We start from the raw sequence: 22,341 nt of genomic DNA, 5'->3' as shown, positions 1-22,341 counted from the left end.
CATGCATTTACATGCAGTCTGTTTGGGATACCTGTGACATTACCTGCGATAAATTGATGAACTTGTAAATCTGTTGCCATTTACATGCTCAGAAATTTACAATGAATTTTTGAAGCTGCTGCTATATAAATTCATAACGTCTTCTGGTTAACAGTGACGTAGTTGGTCCACAACAGTGATTTAATTGCAAACTGACATAAGTGTTTAGCAGCCTAGAAACATGGCAAGGTTTAGCCTTGTTCCATAGAAATAAATTCAAGCATGTTTTACAGAAGTACAGATGTGCTAGACTGTTGTGGGAAGATTATTGCTGAACTTTTGACCAGCTGTTCCCAGCTACTTTCAGCTTTTATGCTTTACTAAGCCCCACCAGTCTTTGGCTGAAGTCTGGAAGCAGAGTATTGTTAAATACGTAAGTAAGCACATTTTCCAACAGTTCCTTGGCAAACTGATGAGTTTTAGTAATATGTCGGTGTATTATTTTATCTGCTTGTAACTCTTGGCTTTCAGGTTTAGTCTCAGCAAACATCAAGTAAATGACAACAGAAGCTGAGATTAAACTGCAAACAAAGAAAATAGAGCACAAATGTTTTTTTGTTTTTGTTTTTTCAGCAGGGGTCTTATCCAGTTGTAAGTGTATACTGTTCTTCACCTGTGTGTCTTTGGGCATCTGCAGGCAGTCTACATGTTCTACGCTCTGGCGTTGGTGTGCGATGACTACTTTGTCCCCTCGCTAGAGAAGATATGCGAGGTAACAAACATTGTAGACTGTAACTGCACTGCTGCTGCACTAACATCACACACTCTCACTGCCACGCTGTGATGCTTAGAATATCTTTCTCTCCCCTCGTCCACCAGCGTCTGCATCTGAGTGAGGATGTTGCAGGAGCGACCTTCATGGCAGCAGGCAGTTCAGCGCCTGAACTGTTTACCTCTGTCATTGGTGAGACAGAGACATACACACACACACATTTTAGATATAATTTAGCTGTACAGCCATTCATAGTACAGTTTGATAATAGCATACTAATAGTGAGGCAATAATTTGTTAATAAAGGGGTTAAAAGTAAATACATATTTAGAGATAATTTATAGCAACTATAATACGGTGTTTACACATTTTCACATCTGAGCTTATACTGAGTTGATATTTTACTTCAACTTACATTAGCTTATTCTGTCGGCTTATTATCTAGCTAATATAACATTGTTGCCAGTTTTTAATCCAGATATTGGGCAGATATTACCACTGTTACAGCTCCAGCTGGAATCCTTTGCATCTGACTCCACTCTAATAGAGTATTCAATTCAAATTTATTTATACAGCGCAAAATCACAACAACAGTCACCTCAAGTTGCTTTATATTGTAAGGTAGACCCTACAGTAATACATGCAGAGAAAAAAAATGACCTCCTATGAGCAAGCACTTTGGTGACAGTGGGAAGGAAAAACTCCCTTTTAACAGGAAGAAACCTCAGACAGAACCGGGCTCAGGGAGGGGCGGCCATCTGCTGCGACCGGTTGGGGTGAGAGAAGAGGGTCTTTTTTGTTTTGGTTTGGGGGGTTTGAAGTACCATAGCTAACACTGGCAGCAGGGCTGTCAAAATATGCTACTCTGATACTAATTGATACTAAAAATTCCTTGGGTTAGATCTCAACTGCAACAGTGCCACCTTCACCTCCTCCTGCTAACACAGAACTTCCTGCAGAACCACTGCAGACAGCTGAATGCACGATTTAAATTTCATTGTGAACACATAGGAAACAGCACAACTTTGCGAGGCATTTTAAAGACTGCCACTCTGGTCTTGTTAAGAACTTCTTGAGGTCAGTAACGTGCCCATTTCAACAATGCTGAAGTATTAAACAGTTATCATAAATGCTAACCTGTCCAACACACATAGTGTCGTCATTTATATAGCCATTTAACTATTAGCAGTTACCCATCTGTTACGTTATCGTTAAGGTAGCAGCTAGCAGCTATGGCTAATAATAAAATCATAATGCTAACGTGGGAGCTAGGCAGCAAGCGTCATTAGTCCTGGTGATTACTCACTCCAGTGAGCAATTTTAACGTGATAAAATCTGTCTGTGTCTAACAACTGTGACTCTCTTAAAGTCTCAGACTGAAGCTGAGAATGATCTGCCAGCAAGGCTATTTGATTTTAAATTTTGATTTTGTAATTGTTTTCCTCAGTTGTTACAACAATGGTGTTGAATACTGAGTGTTTTCCATCCATCCATCCATCCATCTTCTTCCGCTTTATCCGGGGCCGGGTCGCGGGGGCAGCAACCTAAGCAAAGAGGCCCAGACCTCCCTCTCCCCAGCCACCTCCTCTAGCTTATTCGGGGGAACACCAAGGCGTTCCCAGGCCAGCCGAGAGATATAATCTCTCCAGCGTGTCCTGGGTCTGCCCCGGGGCCTCCTCCCTGTGGGACATGCCTGGAACACCTCACCCAGGAGGCGCCCAGGAGGCATCCTTGTCAGATGCCCGAACCACCTCAGCTGGCTCCTTTCGATGTGGAGCAGCAGCGGCTCTACTCTGAGCCCCTCCCGGATGGCTGAACTTCTCACCCTATCTCTAAGGGAGAGGCCAGCCACCCTTCGGAGGAAGCTCATTTCTGCCGCTTGTATCTGCGATCTCGTTCTTTCGGTCACTACCCACAGCTCGTGGCCATAGGTGAGGGTAGGGACGTAGATCGACCAGTAAATTGAGAGCTTCGCTTTTACACTCAGCTCCCTCTTCACCACGACAGACCGGTGCAGTGTCTGCATCACTGCAGCCGCCGCACCAATCCATCTGTCGATCTTTGGCTCCCTTCTCCCATCACTCGCGAACAAGGACCCCGAGATACTTGAACTCCTCCACTTGGGGCAGGAACTCATCCCCGACCCGGAGTGGGCTCTCCACCCTTTTCCGGCTGAGAACCATGGCCTCAGATTTGGAGGTGCTGATCCTCATTCCCGCTGCTTCACACTCGGCTGCGAACCATTCCAGTGCAAGCTGGAGGCTATCACCCGATGAAGCCAACAGAACCACATCATCTGCAAAAAGCAGAGATGAGATTCTGAGGCCACCAAAGTGAAAGCCCTCCGCCACTTGGCTGCGCCTAGAAATCCTGTCCATAAAAATTATGAACAGAATCGGGGACAAGGGGCAGCCCTGGCGGAGCCCATCACCCACCGGGAACGAGTCCGACTTATTGCGAACCAAGCTCTTGCAACGGTTGTACAGGGATCGAATGGTCCGTAGCAATGGGCCAGACACCCCATACTCCCGCAACACCTCCCAATATGGGGAACCAACTGAATGGTAATAAATTCTACCACAATAGTGACCTGGCCAGTGAGCAAGCCAGTAGAAAATACTCGAGAAAGATAGGCCTGGTCAGCAGGTTACCAGCACCCAAACTTTCAAAATAAAAGCCAGCAGTCTGCCTGAGAGTAAATCAATTCAAAACATTAATAGAAAATGTTAAAGTAAGCTGCCAAATATGCTTTTGTGCTTGGCAGTACACCTGGACAGCCCTCACTAATAAAGTCTATGGGAGGGAAATCCTTCTATAACTCAACAACACATGCAAACAGAGTAACTTATTATGTAAATGCCATCAGTAGTTACCAGCTAGACAAAGGGTTGTGGATCAGTGAAGTACGTCAAGATTACCAAAGAACTGCACCAAGCAGAATGTCTCTGTAACCTGTGGACAGATAACTTGCCATGTGTGGTAATCAGTGATTTTACTTTCCTTCTGCACAGGAGTTTTCATCACTAAAGGTGACGTCGGGGTCGGCACCATTGTGGGATCTGCCGTCTTCAACATCCTCTGCATCATCGGAGTGTGTGGGATATTCGCTGTGCAGGTACAGAATAAACCGCTGATTTTTAGCCGGTGCAGTACACACACTCTGTGACTTGTTTGTTTAGGCCACAGTTTAGATTAAAAACCATGGATGGAAACCTTTTCTGCCTGAATCAGAAAAGGATACGTGTCCTGTTCACTGCTGTAATCCCACTAGGAAAAGAGAAACATACTTGAAAGATTTTTTTTCTTATTTAGATTACATGTTATGTAAGATGCCAAACAGATGCACACACACACACAAAGAGCTTGGCTTATGTTATTAGTGCATGGCAGTGAGAACCTTGTGGGATGTGTTACCCAGTAGAACAAAAGAAGGTGTAGCTGAGCTCCTGTAAGTTGTAGAATTGTCTCAGTCCTCTTGTCTCTCTGTCTTTTCTTCCAGACGATCCGTCTCTCCCGCTGGCCTCTGCTCAGAGACTCAGTCTACTACACCTTATCGATCTCTGCTCTTATAGTGGTAAGAAGCACCTTAAGGTTAACATAGTAACACATCAGATACTTTAAAAGCTCCATACTGGATTTCCTCTATGGAGAAATATTCTAGTTACTCTGATTGTTTCTTTTTTTTTCTTTCCATCTGAAATTATGCCTTCATGTCTTAGATATACTGGTTCTCAGATTTTCACCTCTCTCTTATTACAGTTCATATATGATGAAAAAGTAGTTTGGTAAGTTACACGTTGATTAACTTTGCACACACCTGGCACTTACACTGTACAGTGACACACATGATGAATGCATCCGAACTGTCTTTTCCAGGTGGGAAGCTCTCACGCTGATCCTGATGTATTTTGTCTACATTTTGATCATGAAGTAAGTTCAGTTCATCCACTTTGAGGCTTAAAAATGAACAATGAACTTTTGCTCTGTGCCGGAGTGTAATGTACCCCAACAGTAACAGTTACTAAAATAAGTATTGATAAAAGTATACATGTAAGATATCCCTGGGATTAAAATGTCTATTTAAACAGATGAATAACAAACAAATAATAATAATAATAATAATAATAATAATAATAATAATAATAAATATCTTTTCTTTTGGCAAATTTAGCAGATATGCGGATAAATATTAAGTAACACAACAACAATGTGGATATTATCTAGAAAAGAACATCATGCTCTGTTTCAAATGCATTGTAGTATTTCATTGAAAACAGTGGAAGTTTACTGAATATCAATATTACAAGCAAAAAATACAAAATGTTTTAAATTCTTGCATATTAATGAGTTTAATATCAGACCCGTGATCGGTGTCATTTATTACGCTGCGATATGCAAACTCATCCCATGTGTAACATAATTTATCCTTATGTCTGCAGCAGTATTATATGAATGGGATATATAGAAATGATACATTTCTTTATGTGGGCTGTGCCACACAGCAGCTTATAGTACTTGACAGATCATTTTTGAATACGATCAATCTATCTCTATTGGGAGGCTACCTGCCGTAAAGAGCAATGACTTGACCCAGCTGTACCAAGCAAAGTGTCGTTTTAACCCGACTTCTGTTCCAGACTGAATTCCTACATTGTCCGTTTCCTGGGGAGGAGGAAGAAGAACTCGACCACTTTGAGAAACGGTGCAGCAAATAACACAGAACTGGACGATGGCTGTGATGCTACTGCTGTTCTTTTAAAGAAAGGTACATTTTTATTGAGACTTTGTACGTGTAATGTGGAACTTCTGATTGACCTAATGTCTCTGCTTCCTGCTCTTTGCAGTCGTAATGCTAAGGAAAATCTAACTGGTTTATTTCAATAGTATAGCTCGTATTCCATGTATGTGCCCCACAGCAAACCACCACAGGAAGACATCTGTGTTAATGGTAGACGAGCTGCTGTCAGCGTACCCCCACCAGTTGTCCTTCTCCGAGGCCGGCATGAGGATCATGATCACCAGCCACTTCTCCCCCAGAACTCGTCTCACCATGGCCTCACGAATGCTCATCACTGAGGTAACGGCACACGCAGGTGCACCTCAGCCACACTTTTGATTGAAAAAAAGAGGGGGAAAAAGAGATTGCTGACATTTCCAATTTGAAGCAGACTGCGTTGTGTTTTTCTCCAAGGGGAAAGCGTTTCAGACAGCCTCTTTAGCAAAGTAATCTGGAGCTGTACACAGTCCCTGGCCTACAAATCAGCTCCACCATTGAGGATTCTAGGCATGGCCTGCTATGCTACATTTACAAAGGGCTGTTCAGGACGTGATGGGCAAGCTTGGAACAGAAAGAATCACATGGCATCTTATTTGCCATAGTAGTTGAAGAGTTTGTATTGTCTGTGATTTGGTTTTCATTGCAGCTCTCCGTGTGCGCATTAATCAGTCAGAATGTTTTTCTCTGTCTGCACAGAGAGTTTCATTGCCTGTCAAGCTGTTGCATTGTGAACATATTTGCATAAGGCAATGACAGCGGTGATAATGACAGACAGACAACCATGGGGGGGTACCAGTGAGATAATTACAAAAAGACAGCTTGATTTGCAGTTGTTTTGTGTCACTTTCAGTCTGTGATATAGACTGTACATAAAAAGATGGATGCAGCTTCTAGGTCTGAAAAGTCAAGCCAGTGCAGACGTGCTGTAAACCTGCATTCTTTCAAATGGCCAACAGAGGGCAGCTCTTCGGATTGCTAAATTAGCTGTACTGTATTATGTTGAAAACAGCCATCAGCTCCTTTGGATCTATGATCTTTATAATTCAATAAACAGTTCCCTCATGACTTTAAGATCAAAGTTTTGAGGCAAATTCAGTTGTTTTGTTTTCTGTTTTTTTTTAAATTAAGTCCTTTTAATAGAGTCAGAAATTATGATAAAACAGGCAGTGGTTTAGAGCAGGCCTACCTCATGTTATGTCCAGTCTCACCACACAAAGATTGGGGCACAAATTGCTCCGCTTGGGCCTTCACAAGACCTCTTTAACAAAGGCATCCATCAGTATATACACTCTATGACCCGAGATGCTTAAGTGTGTGGGCCTTCTTATCATCTGTGTCCAGGGTCCCCTTCTCTTATAAGCCGCTTTGAATATCAGTCTCTGTTTTTAAAACAGCCTTGTCTCTTCAGTCAAATATTTTGAATTATACGCAGTTTTTTCCCCGAAATTATCAGTAGGTGTAGGTGCTGGTGAATTTATCAAATGACATGTTTGACAGTCAATACTTACCACACTGAGGATCTGTGCAAATCCTGCCTCACATCAGACGGCTGTGACACCTGACAGCCCCCACTGTGGTAGAACCATAGCTTACAGACTGGGGTATAAACACGCAATATATGTTGTGTATTAAACTGAAAAGAGTAATGGATAGAATTAAACAATATCACCCAAAGATAGTCTTTATTCAAGAAACACACTTACTCGCGAGTGAAATTGCCCGGATAAGGAGGAGATGGTCAGGTCAGGCTTTCTTTAGCCTCTTCTCAACACATGCTAGAGGAGTGGCAACACTCATTCATAAATCAGTGCCCATGTGTATTAAAAAAACCATCTTGGACCCTGCAGGGAGATTCATTATCCTACAATGCTCCGTGCTGAACCAAGACTTAATATTAGTTAATTTATATGGCCCCAATATCGACGACTCCAGCTTTTATAACAATCTATTCCTCTCTATTGCAGCCCTCCACGGTGAGATAATTGTTGGGGGGACTTTAATTGTACCCTAGAGCCTAAGCTTGATAGATCATCAGGTTTAGACTCTTCCCATCCAAAATCTAGACAAGCCATACAACACTTTATGTCTGAATTGAATCTTAAAGATATATGGAGATTAAAAAATCCAACAGGGAGAGAATACTCTTGCTATTCAGCCAGTCATAATAGTCGCAGTCGCATAGATTATTTTCTTATTTCAAACTCTCTTATCTCCAGAATTAACAGCTTTTCATATAAAAGTGTGCTTATATCTGATCACTCATTAACCACGCTTAACTTCTCAGGTACAACAGCTTTTAAACGTAATCCTATTTGGCGTTTAAAACCACGCTGGCTGCACAATCAAAAATTCTTGGAATACGTAGGCAAAAATATTGATGACTATTTTTACTTTAATAAATCCGAAACTACAGCCTCAGTAAGATGGGAAGCCTTTAAGGTTTTTATTCGTGGGCAGATGATAAGCTACACTAAAAACAAAGCAAATAAAAATTATACTGAGATGTTGGACCTCGAAGGTCAAATAAAAGAAGTGGAACTTGAGATAAACCTAAATGACTCTAAAGAAAAACAACGAATATAATATTTTCTGTTGAATCTTAAAGTAGGTGAATGTTAACAACTACAGTACAATCTTAAGCTCTCTAGTAGAGGAGTCTGGCCCTCACAATATTATACTGCTGCAGGAAAGACTGAGATTTGTTTTGTGCAAATGCACAGGAGCTCATGTTCACTCAAAATGTGATTATCTTCTCAGGGCTGCAGTTTATATAACAAATTATTGTTTTACTTTTACTTTTGTCAGCAAAAGAACAAAACAGGCCCAGAGAGGCTGCAAGCAAGAAAGTCAGAGACAGAGCAGGAGAACCGTGAACATCAGCTTAACCTCCCCGCTGTCAAGTGTCAGCACCACTTAGACATCCACTGTTGTTTTTACATTCATTCTGATACGAGTTAAAATAAAGTACATTTATATAGGATGAGTTCACAACAGTCATTTAACCTCCTAAGACCCAAACTCGTTTTTTTATTTCTCTTTGATATTTGGGCATATTGGGACCTGATGAATGTAGAAATAAAGAATTACCAGATTTCTTTTTTTTTTACCTGATTTTTGTTTCTAAGAAAAATGAGAGCCACACATGGAGATATTCGTTTAAAATTTCAGTAGAACAGTAGCAGTATAATGTATATCAGGCCCTTGTAGAGAAAAATTGAGTATTTGGACATCCCCAAAATGGGATGTCCACATATGGCCAGGTCCAAGGAGGTTAAAGATGTATTGTAAGGTAAAGATCGTCTTATATGAAATTTTCACCTGTTTGACAAACAGAAATAAAAGTCTCCTAGCAGAAGGGCTGTAGGGAAAAATATATAAAAAGGCCTTCCCTATAAAAATAACATTTTTCTGAAACTGAATTTCTTTAGCATGTGGCTAAAATTCAGCTAAAATGTTCATGAATGCTGTTTAGTACTGAAGGGAGAATGGGGCTGTTCATGCATCAGATCTGACCAGTCTCCCTTCTGTGTTTGTGTGTTTGTGAATGTGCTTCTTGTGTTTGCGGTGGCGACGTATAGAGGCAGCGTCTAATCAACACGCGGACTTTGACTAACGGTGACTCTGAGGTTCCCGTGAAGGGAGGGAGCAGGTGGGGCATAGAAAATGGGCTGTCTGGAGCTGAAAGGGGCGTCGGCGTTCGGCGCGATGAACGAGAGGCCGGCAATGAGACGGATAACGAGGACAACGAGAACAATGAGAATGATGAAGAGGAAGAAGAGGAGGAAGGAGAGGGACCTTACGTACCATTCCAATGCCCAGGTAAACCTTTAGATGACTCTTGTTTTTAAGAGTGATGTGTTTTTCAATCAAATCACAGCGAGCGGTCGCAGACTTGGTCCCCATCTTTGAAGAAACCATTTCAAACTCAACAAGGATGCAACTTTATTGCACCCAGTTTCAATCATTTTGGTCGTCCCGCGGTCCCTAACCACTGTTTTCTCTAACACAACTAGAAGCATGGATCAGCAGACCTCTTTGCAAATGTTTAGTTTTATTTCTTGAGAATTGTTAATTACTTTCAGAGAAAACAGGTTTCGGTTCAGGGACAATTGAAAGAAACCTGCTATAATATTTATGCTAAGCTAGGCTAAGTTTCATACTTTCATACTAAAACACTTTTTCTCATAATCTGTTTACTTGTTGTTAAAATAAAAAGTCATGCAAAAACTTGTATCCCAGTTAACTTCTAATTTTATTAAGTTGACTTAAGTTTCCACCTCCAGGCTTGATTTATTTAAAACGATGAACAAAAAGAGTGAAACACAAAAGCGTAATCATAAAAAGTAGACCAACGTAAGAAGTGACGGGATCATTTTACTGACAAACTCAATCATGTTCAGAGAGGGATGCGATTCATTTGATTAAAATAACATTATCCCATTTAAACAAAAGAGGAGAACAGAAAAAACATCACTCTGCTTGTTAATTATCGTTCAGCGTCCTTCCTCTGTAAGAATCTGTTGTTAATCAGGTGCCAACGAGTAGTCTAAATCAAGTTTAAATTTATGAATTCATTCTGATTTTAAATTTCACACACAGGTGAACTTATGCCTTCATTCTTGTGTGCTTTCATATTGGACTATAATCAGATCTTTAGCCAGTGATAGATCGGAGTTTAAAAATATGCGTTCGTTGGACAGTAAATTATTCCTCCTGCTAGAAAGCAATGTCGGTTTTAAACACTTGTCTTTTCTGTCTTTTCTATCATTCTTCTCTCTGCTCGTGTGTCAGTCTCGACCCAGTCTAAATGCTGTATCTCGCTCTGTGTGTCTGCAGCGGGTGGGTTTAATAAACTGAAGTGGCTGCTGGCTTGGCCTCTGGCCCTGCTGCTATTCTTCACCATCCCCAACTGCTCCACACCTCGCTGGGAGAACTGGTTCATGCTGTCTTTTGTTGCCTCCACACTTTGGATCGCCAGCTTCTCCTACATCATGGTCTGGATGGTAAGTGACGATGGGGGAAAAGCAGACTTGTACTGAAAAGCAACATGAAGCTGAAAACAAAAATGCAATGCAATTAATAATGGTTCAGTGGCATATAATAACAATAATGTATACTTCATTGATCCCCGTGGGGAAATTCCTCTCTCCATTTAACCCATTCACTCAGTGAAGCAGTGGGCAGCCATTGGGCACCTGGGGAGCAGTGTGTAGGGACAGTACCTTGCTCAGGGGTACATCAGGGTAGCCGTTCAGTGGATTCGAACCCCCAATCTTCCGATCATGGGGCCACCACTCTACCTACGGAGCTGTCCATGATGCTGTTCTTTGTGAGGCATTTGTTGCTTCTGTATATGAAGCTCCTGCTACAGTATAAAAATCAACCAAGCAGATTGGTTGTTGAAGCATTTCAGCTTAAGCATAGAAAAAAGCGCTTGTATACAACATGTGCTATATGAGAACCAATCCATTTACCTTGGCCTACAGCAACACTGTGACGAATTTTGGAGTGATTTTTGACCAGAATTATTAAACAAATATGATTAAACCAATATGTAGGACTGCTTTGCATTTGGGTAATATCTCTACAATTAGAAACATCCTGTCTCCGAGTAATGCTAAAAACCAGTTGCATGAATTTATTACTTCTACGCTGGACTATTGTAATTCATTGATGATCCAGAAGGTTCACCTACAAAGTCTTTAATGATCAGACCCAGTATATCGTTGGGTCTTAGACTGGAGGCTTACTGCCCTTTTTCTGTGGAACCATCTCCCAGTTTGTATTTTGGCCACAGACACTCACTCTGTACTGATTAATTCAGTTCAGTTAAATTTATTTTTTATAGAACCAAATCACAACAGCAGTCACCCCAAGGTGCTTTATATTCTGAGGTAAAGGGCCCACAATAATCCAGAAAAAAACACCCAAAAACCAGCAGTCTTTGTGAATGTGCTAAAAATAGCAGACTATGAAAAGCCATGGCAGCGGATAAGCTAAAGTGAATATCCATTCATCCGCAGGACTTAAAGTAACGATAAATTACGTTTTCTATCAAATGTATAAGGACTTCTAATTCCAAGAAGCAGAATAAATACGTTTTAATCTTTAGGCAGTTTATGAATTGTGTTTTTTTAATCAGTGGAAGGTGACATGACTGGAGTATATGCATGTAATGTGAAAATGTGCCGTTTTAAAACATGTTGGCTCATTATGCTGTTGCTGTTTGTTTTTATTTCATGCCTGGCAAAAGACAGCTATTGTTGTAAATAGATACTTTATAATTGTATAAATAAAAATGAAAGGTGGTCAGAAACATGAAAATCAAATATATAAATAAATGAATGGATGAATAATTCCCTGTGAATCCACTGAATAGTACAGAGAATAATTTAACACTATAGTAAATCGAACATGTTCCCTATTTTGACCTGACTACTAACTGCAAGAATGCATTTAGCAGAACATTAGCTTGAAATCTTTTAGCTTTACAGTTGTTTTGGGGGTTTTCGAGCTATGCGAAATATTGATATGCTAAACATGATTCAGCAATTTTAGTCTGACATTTTAGTCTAGCTGTTATTAGATTAACCAACTGTGGTAAAGTATTGAATTCGTTAGCAGCTAGTTAGCTCGTTGTTTTGTTTTTGTTAGGTTTTTATTCTGTCTAGATGCTAGGACGCTCCGTTTACACAGGATTTATTTGTTTTGGGGAAGTGAGGTGATTTCAATATGATCCACTCCCAGTTTAACTGAGTTAAGAGTGTAAAAGTCATTTTCTGTGCAGAGCTACGCCAATCGAGCTCATTAATGTGCTCAGTTGTCAGCCACAGGTAGTTATTGCAGTCTACTTTCCAAGTTTAAAAAGTCTGTCTGGAACAATTAGATAAATTCTGGAAACACGGGGTTAATCTAATCCTAATGGGGTTTGAAAAGCTCTTTAGAGCTACAGAGTCACGTAATTAGTGTGAGAGCTCTTCAAAAAATTCTTCATTAATCATGTAAGAAAATTGGTAAGTGCATGTGTCATTCCTGGTTTATCTTTAAGTTAAAAAAGAACATTTTAACATTTTGGTTTTGGGTTCTAGTCTTTCTTTCCATTTTTCTGTCAGCACTCTTGATTGTTAAAAATACAACCAGTGATGGTGTGTCTCTGTCTTTGTGTGTCAGGTAACAGTGATAGGCTTCACACTCGGTATTCCAGACGTCATCATGGGTATCACATTCCTGGCAGCTGGCACCAGCGTCCCCGACTGCATGGCCAGTCTTATAGTGGCACGACAAGGTAATCAAACACAAACACGCAAAATGACAGGTTACCAAGCTGTCATTTAAAATGCACACACAGAGCAAACAGCAGGATCAAAGTGAAGCCGCTATCAAAGAGCTGGAGAGGGGACTAGATGACAGAGATGGAGAGGGGAGGTAAAGATCCTGGCCTGTCATCTTTTTCCCTGTGGTGACAAGAGAGCGGGAAGACAGGCCGCCAGATCCTTTCCTCTGTCCTTTCATCTGTGTTTATTCTTGCTCCTGTCATCAAATATTTAAACAGCTCTGTCTGTGTGTATGTAGGGGGCTCACCAGGAGAGACACTCGCCACTGTTTAGTCGTCCATCCTCCACTGTGTAGCTGCTGTCGCCTTCATCGCTTTGACATTTTTTTGGAAAGTCAATTGGACAGATAGCTGCACTGAATGCCGCCCGTGTCCACCTACGTCAGACCAACCTGCTTCCTGTCTGCTCTTTTCCCACTCACTTTACCTTTCACGCTGTCTGCCTCATCTCTTTGATTTCTGTTTTTGCTGATTCACAACTCCGTCTACGTCTGTGTGTTCAGGAATGGGTGACATGGCGGTGTCCAACTCCATCGGCAGTAACGTGTTCGACATCCTGGTAGGGCTCGGTCTTCCCTGGGCTCTAAAGACCTTGGCTATCAACTATGGCTCTGATGTAAGTAGCACAAAGCTCATCGACCCTTTAATTATGGTCGTGCACAGAGCTTTGCAGACTTTCATCAGAAAGTTGTTGTTTTTTTACTTTCAACTGAGCATTTCATCAACAATATGTGGAACAAACAGCCTGTGTGCTGCTCATTTTGTACTGTTGTTGGTCCTTGAGAGAGTCAAAATGAATCTTTATAATGAAGTGAATTTGTCCCTCCTTCTCGTGCTGCTTATTTGATCTTTTGGGGAGTTTGCATGTTTCTCCTCAATGCTGTAAACTTTGTTGTTCTGGACCACTATTCAACCAATCAGAATACTACCTGTGCATGGTAGTGGCATTTAATGTAATGTAATGTAATGTACTGGCATAATGAGTGAAAAAAGGGAAGTGGAGCATAACTGATGTTTCTGATTCAGCCCTAAGTATAAACTTTATCCAAAAGGAAAGTTGAAGCCTAGTTTCAAAAGTAGAGTGTTTCTCTCTAATCCAAAATGGATGATAGGTCTGGGTGAATGCATCTGAAATTGAAACCTTCATGCAGGATTTCAAGTCACTGAAGAGAGCGTCAACATGAACCAGTAGCAGCACCTCTCTCTCAGAGACAAGGACAGATGCCGCAGAAGACAGCTTTAATATGACAAAAGGTTTTCTGTTATGGTGGACTCCCACATAATGAGTGGCATTTTTCCAACAAGTTTATTGCTACTGCTAACATCTCTGCTACATTCCCAGTAGTGCAGTGGAGGGAAATTATGTTTCAGTAGGATTCAAAACTAAAACTGAAAATCGTACCTATTTGCTGCAAAGGAAGATATGCCGTGCAGTAGCTTGTGTCCATCAGATAGTAAAACTCAGCTGATGTATAAATATCAGCTAAGACATGATAGAACAACACATGCAAACATGATCTACAACAATTTGAAAGACAGCATATGCAATAACTTGGAAAAATCATTTATAAAGCACATTTACAGGTATTGATGGTCTTTAAGTGATGACCTGATGTTTCATCACTGCTGCCAGGTCGAAACTACTCTGTGTTTATTAAGCCTGTTGTGTTTTTGACATACTTTGTATCTTGTTCTATTTAATCTGAACAAGCCTCTAAAAAGTCAGTGATCACTGTCGACCTCTCTCTGTTTGTGTTACCACTGTTCATTATATAGCTCAGTTTTTAAAACCTTATGATGTAACTACAGCCCAAGCAGCAGTATATTAATGACTAACCAAAAACAGAATTATAGGTCTGTGTACAAATGTGATATGAGGTGAGCAAGTACATTGTAGTTGTCTTATGTATTATTACTGCTTATTTTATTAATGATGCCAAAAAACAAACCTGGGATTAATAAAGTGAATCAAATGATAAAGCTACTTCTAAGAACCTATGTTTATCACTGCTGCTGGAAATCGGAGACATTAAACATTGCTTAAAATCTTTCGACCCTTCTGATCCCCATGCAGAGGTCTACAGAGTAGAGGAAACCTGGGGTTAACCCTGAAGTGACTTGGACAAGTGCTTCTTAGTACAGGCAACCAGTTCATGGTACACGGCTAAAACAGACTCTGGCTCAGACTGATGGATATACGGTAAATGTTAAGTAGATCTGCTCTAACTGAGCAGTCGGAGTGCTTTGTACTACAAGCCTCATTCACCCAATTACACACACGTTCAAACAAAGCACTTTTTTTCATGCCTAAATGCTTCAGATCAGTAGATGAGGTTCTACCCCCTGAGCCACCTCACAGTCAGAGAGAGAGCTTTATCGTTTTGTGTTATTGTATCGAGTTCGTTCCTGAGATTTTTGTGGAAGACAAAACTGTGTGAACGGGTGGATGACTGGATGTGTAAAGCGCTAAACAAATACAGGCCATTTACCATTACAACCTTAAATAGAAAGTTAATGCTGTAAACTAGCATCTTATTAACCTGCACTACTGTTACTGTTACACATAAGAGCTGATGGAGACTACAGGAAAATGTAAATCCTTAAAGCACATTTTCTTATTTATCTCATATCTGCGTCCATATGTCTGCTACTTAATCACAACAGGTTCAGTAATTAAGTGCAGCGTAGAACCCAACAGTGAGGCTATTTAAATAAAAAGCCCATTTAGATTCTGATTATAATTTTGATTATGAGCCATAATGTTGCTCATTATAAGCTATGGCACTGTGAGACCAGGTCACACTGATATCAGCCTTGTTTCAACAGAAACATATTTTATTCACAGTGTTGCAGAGAAATACTACTTTACCCACAATCCTAAACTGAAACAGCAACATCACTGATTGGTGGAGGCTGGAACGAAGCCCTGTACGATTGTGATAATTAGACTAAACTTTAATACAGATCCATAACGCAAACTACTACAATGGTGCCTTTTTGTTTTCCTTCATTTTTTGAACCAGAACAAATCTTGTCATGGTCCTGATTCAGCTCATAGCTACGTGACTTATTTGAATCCTTAAAATGCTTTCTATAGGAACATTCACTTCTAGAACTGTAGCCCTTAAGTTTTAGGATCTGTTGCTAAAGTCTAGAGTCCAAGTCCCCTCATAGTGACCAACAATGTGTTTAGGGATCTCCACACAGGAGGGGACTAGCAGTGACGTGCAGCGATCACAGAAAGTCAGGGAGAAGGTTCCAAGTTAAACTTTACTTTTAAGGACATGCTGTATTTGCTGGACACACATTATATGGACAAAGCTGCACCTAATCTTTAATAGCCTGTGGTCTACAAAAGTGATATAACCATGCAGTCTGCCTTTCCAAACATTTGTGAAACAATGTCTCTAAAGAGTTCACTGAATATGATTTGAATCAGTTTGTAAAATTATTCAATGTGGGAGAACAGGTAACTTTACAGATACATAGTGTGCAAAAGTCAGTGCTCTGTTGTCTTAACAATTCCAGAAATCTCCTCTGGCATCAACATCACATAAAACCTGTATACCAGGAGCTTCATGCCTGAGCAGGTCCTGTAGGTGTGATGTGTAGGTAGTCCAGTACTTTGGTCCACATGATGTTTGACAGGATTATCAACACATTAAAGGGTCCCTGGGCATCCAGGACCTGGAATGGCTGCTATTAACCAGCCTTTAGCTACAAAACTGTGATTACCAAACTGCTTCCTGTGTGGACTCCCTTTAGGTTGATGATCGTTGCATTAATAATGTCTCACCTGTTCTCTTGCAGATCAAATTAAACAGCAAAGGACTCATCTTCTCTGTGGGGCTCCTGCTGGCATCTGTGTTTATGACAGTGAGTTTTTGAATGGACAGTTTCTGTTTCTTTCTTTCTCATAGCACAGTTTTGATGAGCTTTCCTCCTCTCCTCTGCTGTAGGTCCTGGGAGTTCACCTAAACAACTGGACGCTGAACAAACGTCTGGGTTTCATGTGTCTCATCCTCTACTCCATCTTCGTGTGTTTCTCCTGCCTCATCGAGTACAACATCTTCACCTTTGTCAACCTGCCGACCTGCCGGGATGACTGAGACACGCACGCATACACAACACACTCACTGTGCACACACTTACACAAACAAGTGGTGTTTGCAAGGAATTCAAAAAAAATATTAAATAGATAGCTGGTGGCAACAAGTGGAAGATCTTATTGGAGACCAAAGAATTAATTGCAAATACTATTTGGCACAGGTCTGACTCACACTGATTTTTCTGTGGCTTGTTTTTTTGCCATATGGAGCTGCTCTGGTGTTTAGCCCACACCAGACCAGAGAGTGGGACTGATTCCAGGAGTAGAGATGGAAGCAACCAACGGACAGCACAGAGGATGATAACCTCGCACGCTCGCACGCACGCACACACACACACACACACACACACACACACACACACACACACACACACACAGAAATTATTCTACTACTGCTCACTCCTGACATGAGGACCTTTTATTTTGAAACTCCCTGTGTTAGGTGTGATGTTTCCTAGCTGCTAACCTTTCCTGAGAGGAAAGGCGGGTCTTTTAGATCTACTAGTTGAAAGTAATAAGTAATAAAAAAAAATAAAAATAAAAGCAATGATGTAAAGCGATGGGAAGTTTAGACAGAGTTAGGGCCACGAGTCTTCATTATTCGTTACAGTGTTTACTTGGGACTTTTTGTTATTTCCATCTTACGCTCGCATTTACAGTTTTTCTTTTAAGACATGCACCTACAAGTCTCCACTTCAGCAGGAACAGGGCATTATCCCGTCACCTTTTTATAAATTAACTCACGGCCGTAGCTGTCATGTTTCATATTGATTTCCTTTCTATAAATAGCTCACCTCTGTAAATAACCCCCAGATGTCCTATTTATTATTTATTCCTGTCATACGCACAGTTCTTCTCTGGAGGTCACAAGAGCACCTGGGCAGGTTTTTGTTTGTGCAGCCGGGGATCCAGGTCGATGATCACAATCACAAGCACAATTTTTGTGAGGGCATTTTGCAAAATTCCGTTTGATCTGGATGAGTAGTTCTACGTGTGGACGGGACATGCGGAGCTCAAACTTGCACTGAAGAGCGGGAGAGCAAGGTGTTTACCCGCTGAAGCACGCTGATTATGAGGAGAGGATCCTTGTAAAATGAAGCAGGTTTGTGTGGAGTGGGTTCGAGAAGCAGATGTATTTATGTCTTTCGTGAGTGGGGAACTGCTGCTTGTTCTCCTCTCAGAGACACTGACCAAATAGACTCAAAACAGTGGTGGCATTATTCAAAACCACACCTGGACCAGGTGTTTGCTCTGTGCTGGAAGGATGGATGGATGTCCTGCTTTACTTCTCTGAGGGTGAGCAATGTAACTGGTAGTAAAGTAGGACTTTTTACCCCAACTCTTTAAGGTTGGGAGGAGTTTCCACTATATTTTTCTCCAGGAGTTCTTTGTATTTTGTAATGCCTAATGTCTAGATTTGTCCAGATTTGGTAGGTTTGTGGCACATAAATATTCCTACTAGTTTTTAGAGCATGTACAGTGTGGTTTGTGAAACCCTCCGGGGAATTTTTTATTCCACTAAGGGGCCAGTAAAGTTGAATTATTCTTGAAAGACTTCCACCAACACTGAAGTGAACGCTTGTCAGTCAGGGTTGATTCTTCTCACACAGTTTTCATCAAAATGTCAGCTTTTCCTCAGACAGGTTCATTTCAAATGTCAAGTGCTCTATGCTCTTTTTTTCTCACTGAGGGAAGAGTATTGCTAAAAGAAAAAGATCTATTGTTTCAGGTACTTTGTTAATTTATTGATCAGAAATATAAAATATCTAAAATAGGAAATGCTGTCTTTCGAATGTATAAATATTTCATATATCACAGGTATTTATTTATGTCATAGAAACAGACAGTACAGCGCAACCATAACCGGAAAACAGGGTCTAAATCTTATGTAATGCAATAACTTTGAGATTACCGATATGTAAATATGGCGCTTTGCTGATAAAACATGACTTTATAGTTGAGTTTAAAAAGGCGCATTCAAATCATAAATGTCTGTTAATATTGTTGTTAGACTGCTCAAACTATCCAAACACAACACAAGCTCAAATCATGAAGAGGAACTGTGAGAATGTCTGCCTGACAGGAGACCTAAACACAGTCTGAGGTGATCATTATTATACATATATCAGGGTATAACTGTTAATCCACCTCAAACTTTTCCTCCAGAGTTTCCCTGAAAGAGCTCAATGAGGTGCTAATTACAAACCAAATAACTGGATGACTTTTGTTGTGTCAATAACAGCTCCTGAGGAATGTCTACAAAGCCCACTTCTTCCCGAAAAAAAGCTAAAAATTTAAATTTTATTTGTCACGTGCACAGAAATGCTTGTGTCCAAGCTGCAGACTGGCTGCACTATTCCTGGGCTTGGTTTTAGCATCGTGGGGGTCTAGGCAGCACCCTTAACTGGATACTGAGTAGGAATCAAACTTGTGACTCCTGCACCAAAGGTGTGTAGCTCTACCACTACACTATCCAGCTGCTGGGTTGAACAAATAGACAAATTATCTAGGTGTAAAAAATGAGAAAGAAAAATTAGTTGTTGCTTTTTTTAAATATCCAAATCTCAAGCGTCTGATTACTGTGGAGGTTAAACACATCAGTATGAGCTAAATCAAGAAATGGATCAAAATGTCTCGTAGCATTCCCCTCTCTGAGGTACACGTGGTTTTCCTCTGTGTCATCCTGTCCGTTACCAACACCTTTCTAATCCAAGGCATCAGTTTTGGCCATCTTATTTATTTCAAAATATATTGTGCACTTTACTATCAAACAATTTATGCTACAGATTATTTGGTTCAAACGTCATGTGCTGCTATTAACTGCATGTACCTACAGTGTAAAACATGAGGTACTTTGAAACTAACCAAAACGCGCTCTCATTATAAAACGACACATCTTGTAGAGGAGATTTCTAAATAATTTGTGATATTCACATGGGTGATATATTGCTGATGTACATATGTATATAAATAGGTGTAAATGTATTTATATATTTTTTGTCTCAATCTGTATATCTGTTGAATATATTTTCATAGTTCCTAGGTCTCCTCTGTAATCCCCTTTGTTTTGACGTGTTTCTTGTCCTTTGTTTACTCGCATGGAGATACTTCGATATAATAAATTATTTATGGTAAATCTTAATGTACTTTGGGATCAGAGTCTAAAGCATTTTTAGATGGCACTGGAGTTAGTTTGTACTGGAAATCCTAGATGACTGCATGCTGTGGCTAGCACAGGATGTAAGAGCTAGTGAGTGAGAGTGTATGCAGATGATATCTTTCTGTGCATATCTAAGCTTTACCTCTTCCTACGCAGAAACTTTTCAAAAGAAATTGTTTACTTTGTGTTTAGATGTCTCAAATGTAATTTTAGAGATCATTTTGCTACCTGAGCATTAATAAAGTTGTCATTGCTTAAGGTGACACGATCGCTTGTGCTCTACTTTTGACTGGTCTGCAGTATTATTCTATAGAAAATCTATACATTCAAACAAGTTATTTCTGATAATTCTGTATGTTGTATGCATTTACCGCATTGAATATAGGTGCACAGTCAGTGTGGTTTCTCACTTGAAGCTGAAAAAGAAATAATGCAACTAGAAACATAAACCAGCCTTTTAGCAACAACCAACCAATCCAGTGACATCACCTTCTGTTTCGGCACAAGATGGCAGAACTTTAACACTCTCTAATGCTAAATGTAGGAAATAAGTATTTAAATTGTGTCTTTATTACAGTGCTCACAGAAAAGGAGTCGCAGAGTGCTGTATAGAAGTCTGAAGCCTAGGTCACCCATGGAACGCTATCTTGGTCTGGTTCTATACAGACTCAGACCTACTGTTAGATTTTGACAGACAGTTATTTTATTTACACCGTGACCTCTGACACAAAGGCCTTTTTTTTTCATATTTACGGTAGTCCCTATGCGCACACTGGAAACACAGACCAGTCACATGCATCATAACCCCTCCCAATGATGCTAGCCAGCCAATCAAGTCATTACTTCAGAATGATGTTGAAAATGTGTATGTGTGCCAAGTCTGCCAGAAGAAACATGATCATCCTTCACCTTGAAGCGCCTTCAGGGGTCTTGTAGAAAAGGCTGGCAGTGATGATCATCTATATGAAGGTGGGTTATTTTGAGCCTTTTAACTGGGATCCTCAGAGGCTTGGATAGCTGCTCCTGTGGCTCTATGATGCAAGTTGAAGAGAGAGAGAAGTTTTTGAGTGTACCTCATGGTGTCACATCCATACCATCTAAGGAGGTGGGGGCTGTGTAGGAGGACTCAGCATTTTTTAAATGCTTCCGCTGAACTGGCAGATAGCTGTCAGGATGAAGAATGCCATTTAAAGTTCAGCCTCCAGCTACTGAATGGTGCATGATAGACCTCAACAGATCAAGAGTTGGAAATCTGATGTCTGAAAATTGAGTTTCTGTAAATTAAAAAAGAGTCAAACAGGACTTTGCACTGAGCTGTGTGGGGGGAGGCTGGTCGTAACCTTTAGAATCTTTAAAAGTATTTTACAGTGGGGCAAAAAAGTATTTAGTCAGCCACCGATTGTGCAAGTTCCCCTACTTAAAATGATGACAGAGGTCAGTAATTTGCACCAGAGGTACACTTCAACTGTGAGAGACAGAATGTGAAAAAAAAAATCCATGAATCCACATGGTAGGATTTGTAAAGAATTTATTCGTAAATTAGGGTGGAAAATAAGTATTTGGTCACCTCAAACAAGGAAAATCTCTGGCTCTCACAGACCTGTAACGTCTTCTGTAAGAAGCTTTTCTGTCCCCCACTCGTTACCTGTATGAATGGCACCTGTTTGAACTCATCATCTGTATAAAAGACACCTGTCCACAGCCTCAAACAGTCAGACTCCAAACTCCGCCATGGCCAAGACCAAAGAGCTTTCGAAGGACACCAGGAAAAGTATTGTAGACCTGCACCAGACTGGGAAGAGTGAATCTACAATAGGCAAGCAGCTTGGTGTGAAAAAATCAACTGTGGGAGCAATCATCAGAAAATGGAAGACATACAAGACCACTGATAATCTCCCTCGATCTGGGGCTCCACGCAAGATCTCATCCCGTGGGGTCAAAATGATCATGAGAACGGTGAGCAAAGATCCCAGAACCACACGGGGGGACTTGGTGAATGACCTGCAGAGAGCTGGGACCAAAGTAACAAAGGTCACCATCAGTAACACACTACAACGGCAGGGAATCACATCCCGCAGTGCCAGACGTGTTCCGCTGCTGAAGCCAGTGCATGTCCAGGCCCGTCTGAAGTTTGCCAGAGAGCACATGGATGATACAGCAGAGGATTGGGAGAATGTCATGTGGTCAGATGAAACCAAAGTAGAACTTTTTG

At 40.7% G+C, this 22,341-nt stretch overlaps 1 protein-coding gene across 4 annotated transcripts in view; it reads left to right on the top strand.

The window, feature by feature from the left end:
- slc24a3 (solute carrier family 24 member 3) overlaps positions 1-20,392 on the top strand; it is a 117,904-nt gene extending 97,512 nt beyond the window's left edge. For all 4 annotated transcript variants that reach the window (XM_040044626.1, XM_040044628.1, XM_040044629.1 and 1 more), the window contains 14 exons: positions 677-751; positions 859-943; positions 3,763-3,866; positions 4,251-4,325; positions 4,511-4,536; positions 4,628-4,681; positions 5,389-5,516; positions 5,668-5,828; positions 9,107-9,347; positions 10,365-10,531; positions 12,699-12,813; positions 13,365-13,477; positions 16,672-16,737; positions 16,821-20,392. In XM_040044626.1, the coding sequence (XP_039900560.1) occupies positions 677-751; positions 859-943; positions 3,763-3,866; positions 4,251-4,325; positions 4,511-4,536; positions 4,628-4,681; positions 5,389-5,516; positions 5,668-5,828; positions 9,107-9,347; positions 10,365-10,531; positions 12,699-12,813; positions 13,365-13,477; positions 16,672-16,737; positions 16,821-16,970 (1,560 nt within the window). In that variant the 3' untranslated portion in view covers positions 16,971-20,392. The remainder of the gene's footprint in view (positions 1-676; positions 752-858; positions 944-3,762; positions 3,867-4,250; positions 4,326-4,510; positions 4,537-4,627; positions 4,682-5,388; positions 5,517-5,667; positions 5,829-9,106; positions 9,348-10,364; positions 10,532-12,698; positions 12,814-13,364; positions 13,478-16,671; positions 16,738-16,820) is intronic.
- The last annotated feature ends 1,949 nt before the right edge of the window (positions 20,393-22,341 follow it).

This window comes from Simochromis diagramma, unplaced genomic scaffold, assembly GCF_900408965.1.
Source record: "Simochromis diagramma unplaced genomic scaffold, fSimDia1.1 OVJJ01000486.1, whole genome shotgun sequence".
NCBI classification, from domain to species: domain Eukaryota; kingdom Metazoa; phylum Chordata; class Actinopteri; order Cichliformes; family Cichlidae; genus Simochromis; species Simochromis diagramma.
This window is presented reverse-complemented; position numbering and strand designations above follow the sequence as displayed.